This window comes from Astatotilapia calliptera, chromosome 3, assembly GCF_964374335.1.
Source record: "Astatotilapia calliptera chromosome 3, fAstCal68.1, whole genome shotgun sequence".
In the NCBI taxonomy this organism is placed as follows: Eukaryota; Metazoa; Chordata; class Actinopteri; order Cichliformes; family Cichlidae; genus Astatotilapia; species Astatotilapia calliptera.
The window spans coordinates 74,475,120-74,491,109 of record NC_137424.1 but is presented as its reverse complement, the minus strand read 5'-3'; the positions used below and the strand labels follow the sequence as shown (position 1 = coordinate 74,491,109).

Sequence of the window (15,990 nt, the reverse complement as noted above, 5' to 3'; positions counted from 1 at the left end):
ATCTAAAAAAAGCATTGATACTGTTGACCACGAAATTCTAAAAATCAAACTGGAAAAATATGGGTTCAGGGGTGTGGTACTGGATTGGATAAACAGCTATGTGATGAATCGACAGCAATATGTACAAATAAATGACTTTAAATCTAAATTGATGGATATTGAATGTGGAGTACCTCAAGGATCAGTATTGGGTCCGAAAATGTTTATTATGTATATAAATGATATTTGTAAAGTATCGAAGATACTAAAGTTTGCAATTTTTGCAGATGATACCAATATACTTTGTTCAGGTGTGGAATTTCAACAGGTTTTGGAGGTGATCACACAGGAGTTAAAGATATTAAAGAAGCGGTTTGATAGAAACAAATTGTCCTTAAATTTAAATAAAACTAAATTTATGTTATTCGGAAACTATAAGAAAAACATCAACATTGAAATTTGTGTCGATAATATATATCTAGAAAGGGTTAATGCCATAAAATTTCTTGGTGTGATCACTGATCATAAGGCCTGTTGGAAATCACACATCACTTATGCGAGGGGAAAGTTAGCACGGGGCATTGCTGTCTTGGGGAAAGTAAAACAATTTCTGGATAGGAAAACATTGTATATGTTACACTCAACAAAAATATAAACGCAACACCTTTGTTACTGCTCCCATTCCCCATGGGATGGACGTAGAGACCTAAAATTCATTCCAGATACACAATATAACCATCCCTCCCAAACAGTGGTCACAAATCAGTCCAAATGTGTGGTAGTGGGCACATCTGCTATATTGAGATAATCCATCCCACCTCACAGGTGTGCCACATCAGGATGCTGATCTGACATCATGAGTAGTGCACGGGTGTACCTCAGACTGCCCACAACAAAAGGCCACCCTGGAATGTGCAGTTTTGTCTCACAGCAAAATGCCACAGATGCCACAAGCAATGAGGGAGCGTGCAATTGGCATGCTGACAGCAGGAATGTCAACCAGATCTGTCGCCTGTGCATTGAATGTTCATTTCTCAACCATAAGCCGTCTCCACAGGCGTTTCAGAGAATATGGCAGCACATCCAACCGGCCTCACAACCGCAGACCTCGTGTAACCACACCAGCCAGAATCATGGTTCACATTGTTCAGGGCAGATGGCAGCTGAGAACGTCCCAGTTCTTGCATGGCCAGCATACTCACCGGACATGTCACCCATTGAGCATGTTCGGGATGTGCTTGACCGGCGTATACGACAGCGTGTACCAGTTCCCACGAATATCCAACAACCTCGCACAGCCATTGAAGTGGAGTGGACCAACATTCCACAGGCCACAATTGACAATCTGATAGACTCCATGCGACGATGTGTTGCACTGCATGAGGCAAATGGTGGTCACACCAGATACTGACCGGTTCTGGGTCCCCAGACCCCCAATAGCGCAAAAAACTGCACATTCCAGGGTGGCCTTTTGTTGTGGGCAGTCTGAGGTACACCTGTGCACTACTCATGATGTCAGATCAGCATCCTGATGTGGCACACCTGTGAGGTGGGATGGATTATCTCAATATAGCAGATGTGCCCACTACCACACATTTGGACTGATTTGTGACCACTGTTTGGGAGGGATGGTTATATTGTGTATCTGGAATGAATTTTAGGTCTCTACGTCCATCCCATGGGGAATGGGAGCAGTAACAAAGGTGTTGCGTTTATATTTTTGTTGAGTGTATATTGTGCTTTGCTATTACCATACATGAGTTATTGTGTAGCGGTTTGGGGAAATACATATAAAAGTAATATTCAGACTATAATCATAATGCAGAAAAGGGCCATTAGACTAATAAATCAGGAGGGGTATAGGGCTCACACAAACTCACTCTTTATTAGGACGCAAGCTATAAAATTCCAGGATTTGGTGAAGTTTAAAACAGTGCAAATAATATATAAGGCAAGGAAAGGGATGCTCCCAATCAAAATAAGTAAATGGTTCTTAGAAAGACAAGGGAGGTATAATTTTAGAGGGAAGTGGAATTTAAAATTACAAAGAGTAAGAACAACATTGAAAAGGATGTCTATTTCAATAGCGGGAGTTAAATTCTGGAATGAGTTAAAAGAAGAAATAAAGGTCAGTAGTGATATAAACCAGTTTAAAATAAAACTCAAAAAAGAAATTTTAAATAAGTATAAGAATGAAGAAAATGCAATTAACCCAAGACAGCAGTCAAACCAGGGGCGATTTTAGCCCATTTTTGGGGGTGCTTCAGCACCCCCAAAATGAATCAAAGCACCCCCAAAGATTTCTTACTTTGTTGACAATATTTGCTGTTTGTGTGACACACTACTAAAAATATAAAAGCATACAGTACTTGGTTGAGACGTAACACTTTAACAACAAAAGTATAGATAACCTCCCCCCTCCCAAAGTGGTTTGTTCCAGCTCGCCTCTCCCCTGCTCTGGCTCCAGCTCCTGCTGCCAGAGCGATGGTGGCTGAGACGCAGCGGAGCGGAGGTGTAAGTGTCTGGCTTAAAACAGGACATGTTGGCTGCATTTAACCTTCAGTTACTCTTCATATAGTTGGTAGGAGTCAGACCATGTTTCTTTTTAGCTGAAAAACATTACACCAGGTAACCTGCAGTGTTGAAAACGTGTTTTCCCACGATGTTTGCTGCCCTACAATCCGTCCTGCTCTGTAATAAAATCAGCCACATTTGACCGTCCTGTTGCTCCCATTGAAATGTATACAGCCTATTTAAAATCTAGAACTTTAGATTGTCCGCAGCCTGCTGTTGTTACCACTGTCCTGTTAGAAATGGATACTAACTGACTGAATGCCCATTAACCTTATAACTCCTGGTGTGTGTGTGTGTGTGTGTGTGTGTGTGTGTGTGTGTGTGTGTGTGTGTGTGTGTGTGTGTGTGTGTGTGTGTGTGTGTGTGTGTGTGTGTACAGAGACACAGCCAGGTTCATAATGGATATGAGGAAGTTTTTTCAAAAAAAGGAGCCACATTCAGGTAAAAGTGTAAAATCAAATGATCCGTGAATCAGGAATAATGTTGGATCAATGTTTCAATGTTTATATCTTTTATTAGATGTTCGTGTGGTTTGGTTATTTGCCTTTTGGTTGAAAGTAGACTGAGAGAGGACTTTTTGTTAGTGATCTTAATAGAATTTTTTTTATATTAATTTAATTTATCACCTAATTGAATCTATTTGTGTATGATTGTCAGGCCAAAGAGGGAGAGAGGAAAGAGGGAACATGAGGAGAAAGTACAAGGTCAGGAAGAACCAGGTAAGCAAACAGACAGGGAACAGTGACGGGCACAACAGAAACTGTTAAACTGACAAGGAGAACAAACCTGATTTTAACTCACAATCTGGAAGTTGTGTCCTCCCTATATTAAAGCTGCTATACAGAATCTGCTAAACAAACTGGGTTGGAACATTTTGACCCTCTTTAACAACATTCCAACATAACATTATCATTGATTGGGGAGATTAAAATCAATGATATATTTTTATGTGGTTCAGCCACAACTCTACTAAAACCTCAGCCAGTAATAGGTAGGCCAGCTTTTGGACCGTCCAGTTGTCTGTATGACTGCCGCAGTACGTGCATCACATTTGCACACTATCAGAAAGTGCCAAACAGCCCTGGTGCAGTGAGGAGCTGTAAAGAGAAGCAGATGCTCTGTTTATATTCTAAAAATGTTTTAAGCTTGTTTCAAAGATTCTGTACTGCAGCTTTAAATGTTTTCCAAAAGCACACACACACTTATCAGTGTTTCTCAAACCTTTTACAGTGTGCACCACCTGATAAAATGTCAAGCTCTCCTAAGCACCACTATGAAAGCATGAAACTCATAAATCTTACAACACAAAATTAGTATCTGCAGTAAAGACTTTTTCATACATGGTATACATTCTACCACAGGCAAAGTTGCCTCCATTTTTATAGTTTTTATTAATATTTTGTAATAATTTATTTGTAATAATTTATTCTGTTTCAGGAGTGTTTTTTATGTGTCTGTATTACACATTATACACATTAAAAGTGAATCTCTGTCCAAAAAATGCACTCAGTTTACTTTTTACTCACTATGAGCGTCATTCATTATTCTCCCCCAGTAATTCAGGTTAGGAAATGTTTTTTTGGGGGGGCGGGGGGGCTGGGAGGAGATGTTGGCTGTCCGATTGGCCTCCCTGCTGCTGTGGAGCCTGGGACGGTCTGCTTGCCTCCACTCTGGGGGGAAGGGTAACATCTCTTGGGTCTGGGTTCTGTTTCCCCCTCTGGGGGCGAGGGTACCTGGACTCGGGGTATAGAGTATGTTTGGGGAGTGTGATTGTGTGTACATGTCCATTTATGTCAGTCCTTACGTTGGGTGAGTGCTGAGTGTTTGTATATGTGTGCACGAGGGTGGGAACGCATGTTTGTGTCTGTGTGTGCCTGTTTGTCTGTGTCTATATGTCAGGTCGGGTCTTAGACTCCACCTCTCTGGGAACTCCCAGGCCCTCCAAGGCCTATCTCCCCTCACCACACTCCCTGCCGGTGACTGATGCCCTCAGGGGTCGGTGCATTGGTGGTTCTTGGTGTCCGGGGCTGGGCGCTCAGGTATGTACCGGCTCACTCCCGGTGGCTGCCTGGCGGGGCCTGGCGCCTGTTGCTCGGTCAGGCCTCCTCCGGGGTGCGGGGGGCCCTCGAGCCTCCGGCCTCTGGGCCTGCGGCTCGGTTCACTCTGGCACAGCTGGCTGCCGGCAGAGCCGGCGGGCACGCCGGTGCAGCCCCCTCTAGCTTCTGCTCGGTGGCTACTGGGTGACGCCTCGTCTGGGGATCCTCAGCCCTTCCCATGAGGGTGGCACGGATGCCCCTCCGGTGGTCCTTCTTGGGCTCTCGTGCTCTGGGGCCTCTGGATGTCTGGGGCTTGGATCTCCTCCATGCCTGCTTCATGCCCTGGGGGACGGGGCTATGGCTCTCTACATCCTCTTGCAGACCATTACATGTGGAAACCATTTGAATACAAGCGCGCTGATCCACACAGGTATGCACACAGGTGTTCACTGCTCGTAGACTTAAATTACACCTTTCTTGGCTGCTACTTCAAAGCACATTGTGCGCTGTCTGTCCTGCCTGCTGCACAACAACATTGAATTTTTAGTATTTACTGCTGTTTACACTTAGCTAGATTAACGTGATGGTGTTGTGTTTAGTATGTTGCTTTGTTTTTTTTTTGTGCTTGTTTTCTATTCTTCTCTCAACAGGTGATCCAGGAGATTTTTTATTTTTTTTCCCCTTTCTCACTGTCCCTCTCCCCTTCTGTTTTTCCTTTCCTTCCTCTTTCTCTCTCCCTTTCCTATCTCTCACTCATGTCTGTCCCGTCTGTAACATCTGAAAATAAAATATAATAAATAATAAAAACAAAGGTCGATCAAATGGACCAATACGGCAATGCCACGATGATCCATTTGGCAAAGTAAATCCACTGGGTATCCTTGTTGGTCTTCAGACAACAATTCTGACGGCTAAAGAACCAAATGGGACAGGCAAAAAAAAAAAGGAAATGTTTTTTTTTATTCCAATCCTTTCTTCTTTAGCAGCATTTAAATAACCTTTATCAGATTTGATGGTTTTGTTACAGACTTTTCAAGAAACTGTTTTGCTTTTCTTTCACAAATGTGTGGATTAAATTGTTAAAATGTACAAAACAGTGATGTCATGTTTTGTGACGAGGACCCAGGCACAGAGAGATTGATGAATTTAAGAATCTTATGATTTAATAAAGAAATTTGCAGACTTGCACAGAGATGGTAAAATTGATGACTGATAAAGGAGATGAAGACAGCAGACGATGAGGACAGGGAGGATGCAGGATGAGTAAAGTGTATCTTAGCTGGCTGGGCAGCTCTCTGGGTGCTTAGCACCCCCAAAGCTCTGATCCTAGAATCGCCCCTGAGTCAAACTGATGTTTATTTTCTTCTGCAAATTAGCAAATCTAAATATAGTTTTAGTTGAACATGAGAAAATATTTTTTTGCGATGTTATGTTCTAAGTTGAAGGCGTGGTATACGTTTTTGTGGTTCAAATTTAGATGATGAGGACGTAAACCTGAGGGGGCTAAATAAGTATATACTTCTGCCTACTCCTTTTCAAACAACTGCATGGAATGATTTTATGAAACGTTGGTGAATGTATATGTTTGAAATAAAAAAAAAGCACTGAACTGAACTAATTCTCCGTCCTTCCATAAAAAGGTTTACTTCAGTTTTTTAAATGAGTCACGTGGTACGACCAACTCGCGAGGCCTCGATACATCATCAACACAAACTTCCACTCGCAGTCCGAAGCCTCGCCACGCCGCGGAAGGATACACCGCACATCGACTTCACCGGTGTTCTGAGAAACAGGAGCAGCCTCGCATCCTCGTGCTGAGCCGGAGGTAGGTAGCACGCACACGCCCCCATTCCTCGTGTAACGGGCACGCACGCACGGCACAGTGGACACAAACTGAGCTCAGACGGGAAACGTGTTTTTTTTGTTTGTTTTTTTTAATTTCCCTGGTGGAAGAAAAAAAAAACTCGCGTTAAATAGTGCCACGTTTGTAAGGAAACAACGCTCCGGGGGAACAGAAAATTGTGATGCTACCATACTTGTGGGGACCAGTCAGTAACGGGGACAGTGTCTGTCCGCACGAGTTAGAAGCTACTTTTGAGGCTCAAAATGTGGTTTTAGTGTCAGGGTTACAGTTAGCATTATGTCAACGAGATGGCCTCACTAAGATATGAAAACGAGTGCGCGTGCGTGGGTTGCTGTGACCTCTGACCCTTAAAGGAGCGGTGTTTTCCTGCTGACCGTACAGGCTGTAACTCTGACCTCTGTAAACTCAAACTAGGATCACAGAGATGTGTCTGAGTCTGTCGTCTGTGTCAGGTCTCCACACAGCGCGCACTCTTTGACAGTTTGACGGTTAGCTCTTAGCTCAGTGCAAGACAAGCAGCTTCTCCACACCAGTTTGAACCGGTCAGATAGACGCACACTGTGCTATAAACTGAGCTGCTAAGAGAGGTCATCCTCTTTTTAGAAGCTGGCTGCAGTTAACTGCTTGCAGGCTGTGGTTTCCCTAACAAAACTACAAGTTCACTGAGTCATCGGCTGATTCGTTTCAGAATAAACGACCTATGGGTGTGAAAATGTTTGAGTGTTTAAAATCACAGTGAACAGCTACAAGTACAACACTTTAAATCAACTCCAGAGTTTTTTTTTACCTGCTTCCTGTATTCCTACAGTTCTTAGACAGTCACACCATTTTTGTACACAGTGAAGTTTATATAAAACATTAACATGTGACTGAAGTGCAAAGTTTCAACTGTTATTTAGGGCGTTTAACTAAACTGTGACATGAGGCGTCTCTTATTGTCAGAGGCTCAGAAGTCACTGGATAACTGACATAAATAATCCAGCATCTAAATCTTATTTCACAGCTCACAGGTGGAGGTGACGTATCTGAGGAGGGAGGAGAGGAAGGTTGGCAGAGGTCTGGACCACTGAGGGAACAGAAGCAGCAGGATGGCTTCACCCGAAAAGGTGCCTAGAAATAATTGCTGTAAATAAAAAAAGGAGCATTTTCTAAGTTAAGCACGGCAGCGTACGAAAAGAAACCACATGACGAAGCGCTGCTGCTTGCTGAGCCTGAGAGAAGCGAGACAAAATCTAGACTTGGAGTTTGAAGAATTAGTGGCTTCATGATTTGTATTTTCACATGAAATAAATAACAGAACAGCTTTTCTCAGTGGAGCGTGCTCTGGACCTGAGACTTGTTTGTAGGGCTGGACGATGGAGAGTTTGTAACATATACTGATTAGCAATGAATCAGGAGTATCACTCGACTTTTATCTGGGAAACTTTCTGTAATGTCTCTGATAACTGACTAATAACACACTAATTAAACAACATTGCACACTCAGTACTCTTACCAGGCAAAATAGCCAACACCATTTTCAGTGTGCCTGCAGGGAAAGAGTTTAAAACCAGGACAAATAAAGATTAGAACAAATTAAATAATAACACTAATGGCAGTTTAAGTCGTGTAACTCTAGCCTGTGAATCATTCAAGCATAAAATAAGGAGGTAATACAGGGATGTTCCATAAACATCATTTGTTTTCATTTCTTTAGTCAAATCTATGAAAAATGCCAGAGAAACAGTTTGACAGCATACAATATATTTTGCGCCAACAATGTGATTTCCAAACAGCAGTTAGCTGAAGGGTGTCATTTTGGACACGAGTGTTTCTGGGAATAATAAAACATAGATGACTTGTTTTGACAGCATTTCATTTGGATATTTACTGATCTTAAAGTATATATGATCAAACACAGCCGAGCATTTTAGATGTTTAGTAGAAACCTTTTACTCACCTTTCCTGTTTCTTCAGTTTTTGTTCTACTGCAGAATATTTTTAAGGTTATCTGCTATAAAAAGTCAGGAAAATCTCCTTCATGTTTTTTTGTTTTGTCCTCAGTTACTTTGACACACAGACATCTGCTGTGATGCTCACACCTCTGATGAAGTCTCACACTGTCAGTACTGATAAATGATAGAATAGAATAGAATAGAATAGAATAGAATTCAACTTTATTGTCATTGCACATGCACAGGTACAGGGCAACGAAATGCAGTTTGCATCCATCCAGAAGTGCTTTAGTGATATAGATATATTACAATATATATTAGCAATAATATAGATATGTAAGTATATTACAGAAATGGGTCTATTATGGTATGTTATAATGTACACGGTATGAAGTATGTTGTGAATATTCTATAACTAAGTATGTAAAGGCTGTAGTGAGTACAAGCTATGTACAGGATATGAACAGGATATAAATATGAAAAACTATACAGAATATGAAATAAATAACTTTACAGAATCTGAGATATACAGCTATACAGAAATGGGAACTATGCAAGTTGTAAACAGTTGTAGGATTAAAGATTATTGAATGTACAGAATGATTATTTACACAGAGCTATACAGTAGTGCAGTTAAGATAAGTGAGGGTGTAGATAGTTTCTACAGAGGCTATATAAAGTGCTAGTGGTTGTGAGTGGTGGTTCAGTCCATGTTATTATTGTGTTTGAGGGTACAGTTGTTCATTGTGGGGGTGTGTATGTCCAGTCCATGAGTTTAACGTGGGTCAGATGTCAGGAGGCAGAGTTCAGGAGTCTGACAGCTGTGGGGAAGAAGCTGTTCCGGTACCTGGTGGTCTTAGTCCGGAGGCTCCTGTGGCGCCTCCCAGAGGGCAGGAGGGTGAAGAGTCCATGTGATGGGTGACTGGGGTCTTTGATGATTTTCCCAGCCCTTTTCAGACACCGCTTCCTGTAGATGTCCTTTATGGCAGGAAGTGGTGCTCCGGCGATGCGCTGGGCAGTTTTCACGACCCTCTGCAACGCCTTCCGGTCCGAGGCAGAGCAGTTCCCGTACCAGACTGTTATACAGTTGGTCAGGATGCTCTCGATGGTGCAGCGATAGAAGTTCACCAGGATGTCTGAGGACAGGTGGTTCTTCCTCAGAGTCCTCAAGAAGAAGAGGCGCTGGTGAGCCTTCTTGACCAGCTTGGAGCAGTTGGTCGTCCAGATGAGATCCTCGGAGATGTGGACTCCCAGGAACTTGAAGCTGCTCACACGCTCCACAGCCGTCCCCTTAATGTGGATGGGTGGATGTGGGTCAGCATTCCTCCTGTAGTCCACGATGAGCTCCTTGGTCTTCTCGGTGTTAAGCAGCAGGTTGTTTGTGTCGCACCACTCAGCCAGACGATCCACCTCCTCCCTGTAGGCGGCCTCATCGTTGTCACTGATGAGGCCAATCACCGTGGTGTCATCTGCAAACTTAATGATGGTGTTGGAACCATCAGCCGGTCTGCAGTCGTGGGTGAAGAGGGAGTAGAGGAAAGGGCTCATCACACAGCCTTGTGGTACACCGGTGTTCATTGTGATGGTAGATGAGCAGTGGTTATCCAGCCGGACATGTTGGGGGCGGTTGGTCAGGAAGTCCAGTAACCATTTGCAGATGAGGGAGCTGATGCCCAGGTCTGTCAGTTTCCTGATGAGTTGTGAGGGGTGGATTGTGTTGAATGCTGAACTGAAGTCTATAAACAGCATTCTGGCGTAGGTGTTGTTGTTGTCCAGGTGTGAGAGGACAGAGTGCAGTGCGATGGAGACTGCATCCTCTGTGCTCCTGTTCTGGCGGTATGCGAATTGGTGGGGGTCCAGGGTGGGGGGGAGACAGGATTTGAAGTGTGCTAGATCAGAACTATAATACTTCTGACTGTCTGATTTTAAAATTGAACCGAATCGCATCGGGACCTTGTGAACCTGAATTGAATGGATTATAGAAATCAGTAACGATTCTCACCCAACAGAAGTGGATGTAGCTCTGGGTAAGGATGAAAAGATCACTTTTTCGTTAAGTTAAGGCCTGATCTGTCTGAAATTCATAGCCAGTGCTCTGACACGGAGCCATTAAGCTTTGAACGCTGAAAAAGCACTGCGTATCCAAAAACAAAATTATATGTCGTGATAAATGCACTGCCCAAGTGTCCCCTCTCCTCACTGCCTTTCAGCGGCAGGTAGCAGCAAAGATGATGATGATTAAGTTTAACATTGCCAAAGCACTTTAAGCTCGAGCACTTTTTCAGTAACTTATCTTTCTTGTAGATCTGTGCTCCAAATAAAGAACTTTGTGTTCACAAGATTGTTAGTTAATCATCATTACAAAAGATTGAAAAAGCATGCTGTGAAGTTTAAGGTTTACTAGGCCGTGTTTTGAGTTTTGTTTGAAAAAGAATAGCTTCATATAAGAAGAAAATATATATCACATATGCAGGACACCTTAAACTAGTGTTTTTAATTAAGCAGCAAGGCAGAACAAAATCAGGGCTGCATCAAGACGCGAGGACTAAACCCCAATTCAACCAGAACTGAACACATTTGTTAACTTTAATAAGAGTAAAGAGAGAAACTATCTGTATTTCTTAATTGCAAATGGCACCAAATTGTATTCAAAATTGAGCCACATTTATGGAGCTCCACAATCCTTTTCCTGGTGTTTTGGTTGACATCTCTTGATGTTCCCATGTCAAAGAAACAGGCTCTGTGTTTTGCCTTATATGCATCCACAGCTGTGCCACCAATTTACTCACATGGACTCTACTAACCAATCAGAAGCTTCTTCAGCTCAGAATGGAGTCGTCTGGAGTTTTCTTATTAATTAACAATAAACTTAGTGTATATGTACTCCTAAATATGATGAAAGTGATTAAAATAGAAGCTCTGTCTCTCTTTATTCTGACATTTAACTAATTCAAAAGATATTTCAATATTTATCTAAAACAAAAGTTTACTCTAAATTGATGTTTAACAGTAAAAAAATGTTTTTATGTTTTTTTTTAATGTTTTTTCACTAAAGTGTATGTAAATATCTGGTTTCAACTGTGAATATACTGCTGTGTATTGAAATTCCTCTTGATTTGCATAGAAATATATTGAACAACATCCAAAGCATAATATATAAAATTTCTAAATTATTAACTAACAATCTTGTGCTTAAAGTGCTTTGTCAATATTGTAGAAAATGTTAAACTTAATCATCATCTCGGCTCCTCTGACGACCTGTTTGCTGCTGCATGCTGCTGAAAGGCAGTGGGGAGAGGGGACACTTGGGCATTTATCGCAGCATATAATGTGTTTCCTGGATACACTGTGCTTTTTCAGCATTCAAATATTGATGGCACCGTGTCAGAGCACTGGCTATGAATTTCAGACAGATCAGGCCTTAACTTAACAAAAAAGTTATCAATCGTTCTTTTCATCTTTTCTTATTACCCACAGCTACATCCACTTCTGTCAGGCCTAGGCTGCTCATAGGGCTGGGTATCATCACTGATTTCTATAATCCATTCGATTCTGGTTTTCAAAGTCCTGATTTGATTCAATTTAGCCTCAGACAGTCAGAAATATTATAATTCTGATCACTTATCAGTACTGATACACATGAGACTTCATCAGAATTGTGAACATCACAGCAGATGCCTTTGTGTGAAAGTAACTGAGAATAAAACACAGAAAAACATGAAGGAGATTTTCCTGGTCTGGCTTTTTATAGCAGATAACCTTAAAAATATTCTGCAATTTTGCATAATTTTAAGAAGTTTAAATTTCTTCAGTGTTGAACAGCAGAAATTAGGCTTTCTTGTCCGAGGTCATTGAAGTGAAAAAAGAAAAAGACAGCGCTGTAAACAACAGTAGACTGGTGGGTAATAAGCAAACAAATAATGCAGAAAACAGAGATTTGAGACTGGAAACTGTTCCTGAAGTACACACAGAGAGAGAGCTGTGCAGGAAGTGTGATTTTTATCGTGGTGGAAGCAAAACAGCAAAAGTCAGAGGGAATTCATGACGACATTGATCAAATGTGAAGCGCAGTTTGCTGCTTCTTTTGCTGCTGGCTCTGCAAATTTTGGTTGGAGAGAGACAAAACCTGCAGCTCAGAATCAGCGCAAAAAAGACGTAAACACAGCGCGGACCGGACACATCAGGATCGCTAAGCGTGTCCGTCTACGGGCCGTCGGGTGAGAAAGCCAAGAAAGACAAAGCTGATTCTGATGCGTCCACTCTGTGTTTACGTCTTTGTGTGGAATCCGTTAATGAATTGATATCGCTTTATTCAAGCTACTCACCTCTCTCTTCCACCTGCACTTTCAACTGGACCATGGCCAATCAGAGAGGTCCCGCCCCTGACTATCTCTGATTCGTTTAGTCCATGATAGGGGCAAAATGTGTGTCTGTTGTTGACCACACGGAGAGTTGCAGAGATTTTTTTTTTTTTTGTTACCCGAACAGTTGGTCGCACACTCCAAAAGACCCCGGGTTTCTGAAAAAACAACCCGGGCTTAAGCCCAGTAAGCCACCCCCCGCTCCGCCAATGGTGCTGGCGCACCAGTGCAACCATGGGAAAAAGTTATTCTAGAGCCCTGCTGACTTCTGGAAGTGTCACCATGTTGCCAGTACCTGAGTTATAATCTGTTTTTGTTTTTCTGTTGAATTAGGACAAGACCGGCAAAGAAATGCATAAAAAACACAGATGTCAGCAATGCCAGAAGGCTTTCCACAACCTGAAGCAACTAAAGAGTCATCAAAAAAGTCACACTGAAGAAAGACTGTACAGCTGTGATCAGTGTGAGAAAACATACAAAACAGTACGCACGCTAAATGTTCATAAGAAAATGCACAGTGGAGAAAAACCACATATGTGTCAGGAGTGCGGCAGTGAATTTATCTCATTGAGAAACTTATCGACTCACATTCAACGGTATCACACTGGAGAGAGACCGCACCATTGTCAGCAATGTGACAAAGGGTTTGTGACCCAAGGAGAATTAAAGAATCATCAGAGGGTTCACACAGGAGAAAAGCCCTACAGCTGCAGTGAGTGCGCGAAAAGTTTTTCATGGCCTTCGAGTCTTTTCTATCACCAGCGCATCCACACTGGGGTGAAACCGTTCAGCTGTGAGGAGTGTGGGAAGAGTTTCACTCAAATAGGTACTTTAAAGGTCCACAAGAACATCCACACAAAAGAAATGATTTTCTCCTGTGAGCAGTGCGGTAAAGATTTCTCTTCATCATCTAACCTTAGAAGGCATGTTGTTATGCATACCGGAGAGAAATCACACAGATGTGACCAGTGTGGGAAAACATTCACCTTGAGGGAAGACCTGAGACGCCACACACGTATTCACACTGGAGAAAAACCATACAAGTGCAGACACTGCGACAAGACTTTTAGTTCACAGACTCAGCGCACAGTACATGAACGCATCCACACTGGAACGAGACCGTACAGCTGTGAGGAGTGTGGGAAGAGTTTCACTCAAATAGGTACTTTAAAGGTGCACAGGAACCGCCACACAAAAGACATGCTTTTCTCCTGCGAGCAGTGCGGGAAGGTCTTCACTTCTCGTGGCGCATTTAATTATCATAAAAGGATCCACCGAAAGAAACAGCAATAATGTGAACTTTGCAGAAAAAGATTTGAAGGAATACAAAGTCACTGCTGTACTCTCACTGAAAATACAACCTGAAAGTGTAAAAACGCTGTAAACAAACCTTCATTATGCAGTTGTTATGTCAACATACTTCGTCTTTCCTGTTTGCTTGTTTTAAAAGATGTTTTTGTTGTTGGGTGCTTTATTTCATTAAAAAACGAATTAATTCTATAAATATCATTATACATCGATCTATAATTACTTAACTACAGCTTTCCAAAGTGCTGTCTTTTATATGTCATACATACGATTGTTAAAAATGGCAGGTTTGTTTGAACCAACAGATTTCTTTTAAATGAAGCAGTTTGTCTTTCTAAGAATATTTTATTTGTTTATTACTGTGAGTTTTGTTGTGACAGAAACATCATTTTCTTGAGGTTTTCATTATATGACACTTGCTATGTACTTTTCTTTGAAACATGGATGCGAGTTGTTTTAGGCACATCGTTCAGGCCTATATCATTATTGTGTTTCTGTTGCATCAATAGAACTTCGTTTTGAGGCAGCTAAAGTTGCAGATGTTGCAGACTTTGTAAAGTTACTTTGATGTTAACAAAGTTTTACACAAACTGATGTGTTTGTTTAAACTGTTTTTGGAGGTCCAAACATGGCCGACCGAAGTGTTCGTTGTTGATACAGTTACTGAAAATGATTTGATTTGTCATTAGGACTCAGAGAGGACCTAACTTCTGCTGTCAGTGACGTGAAAATACTGACTGCTGATGTTTGTCAGGGTTTTGTTAACTTACAGCAATGTTGATAATAATAATAATAATTTTAGGATCTTGCGTTTAAGTTTTTTCCTTATTGGCTGCTGTCCAGTCATTTCTAACATGCACTGTTACAATGCTGTTTGTTTCTTGCATAAATAAAAAGTATTTATTGATCAGTGAGTAGAAGGATGGGTGACCCCTCCCACTCACTTTGTTTGTATCCCATCTGTTCATCTGTTTTCAGTGAATCTCCTAAATATAAATAAACAAATACTATGTTCAGGAATGCTTGGACTCTTATTTCTTCTGAACAAACATTTCTGTAACTCGGTGTAAGGGCATTGTTTCTTGCTCATAGAATCGTCTAGAATTCAGATCTATGACATTGAGATAACTTATCATTAAAAGCATGAGGCCTTCTGATGTGATCTTGGAAAACCGCGACATCCTTTCCCCTCGTGTGTCCACACAACGTTCAGATGTGTAACCAAAGCATTTTATTCCAGTCTTTCTGTTAGATCAAATTTTACTGATATATGATATGGAATAACAGTTTTTTATATTGTAAAGGTAAAACACTGCGGGAAGGAAAAACTCCCTTTTAACAGGAAGAAATGTTTTGGCATAAGTAGAAAACTTCTGCTGAGATAGTATAAATATCAACACTTTACCGAGTTCTTTTGATTCCTCAGAGGCATCCAATAGAAGACAAAACACTGGTCAGTAGACCATTTAAGACTTTATTACTTCTAGAAGGGAGATGCGTCCTGCATGACACGCTGCCGCGGATCTGAAAATTGTGGTGTGCCCCTAACAGTTTTATTAGAGAAGCTCTCTCATTTTAGTCTAAACAACAGCTTTCCAGTAAATTTCCACAGACAATGTTCCCTCTTATCTATATTTTCCCAGGCAAGCATGAGCGAGAGTCTGCAGCTTTCTACTTCTCAAGGACACGTGGTCTCATGCCTTTATTTTTCAGGCTGTGTCCACTTAATACTACACTATATAACTTTATAACACTTTTTAATAAAAAGCATAGCATTATTGAGGCACAAAAATAATGACAACAATAGTCATAACCTCAAACCCAACCCCCAGCATCTTTTGTTTCTTGTGTTTTGTTTACATGTAAAGTAAATGTAGGAGCGTGATGAGCCGTGCTTGCGGGTCCCGCGAAAATTTGCAAGCAGATTTGCGTCG

The 15,990-nt window shown here is 41.6% G+C and overlaps 1 protein-coding gene across 2 annotated transcripts; it reads left to right on the top strand.

Annotated features, from left to right (window-relative positions):
- Positions 1-766: 766 nt before the first annotated feature.
- Positions 767-15,076, top strand: LOC113018502 (uncharacterized). 2 transcript variants are annotated; one of them, XM_080299187.1, is made up of 5 exons: positions 767-2,994; positions 3,211-3,272; positions 4,490-6,414; positions 7,457-7,559; positions 13,082-15,076. In XM_080299187.1, exons 4-5 carry the CDS (start codon positions 7,542-7,544, stop codon positions 14,039-14,041), a joined length of 978 nt encoding a protein of 325 aa, XP_080155313.1. In that variant the 5' UTR covers positions 767-2,994; positions 3,211-3,272; positions 4,490-6,414; positions 7,457-7,541; the 3' UTR covers positions 14,042-15,076. The 2 variants fall into 2 exon arrangements, with proteins under 2 accessions (XP_080155313.1, XP_080155312.1); XM_080299186.1 differs by lacking the exons at positions 767-2,994; positions 3,211-3,272 and having other exon boundaries at positions 4,161-6,414.
- The last annotated feature ends 914 nt before the right edge of the window (positions 15,077-15,990 follow it).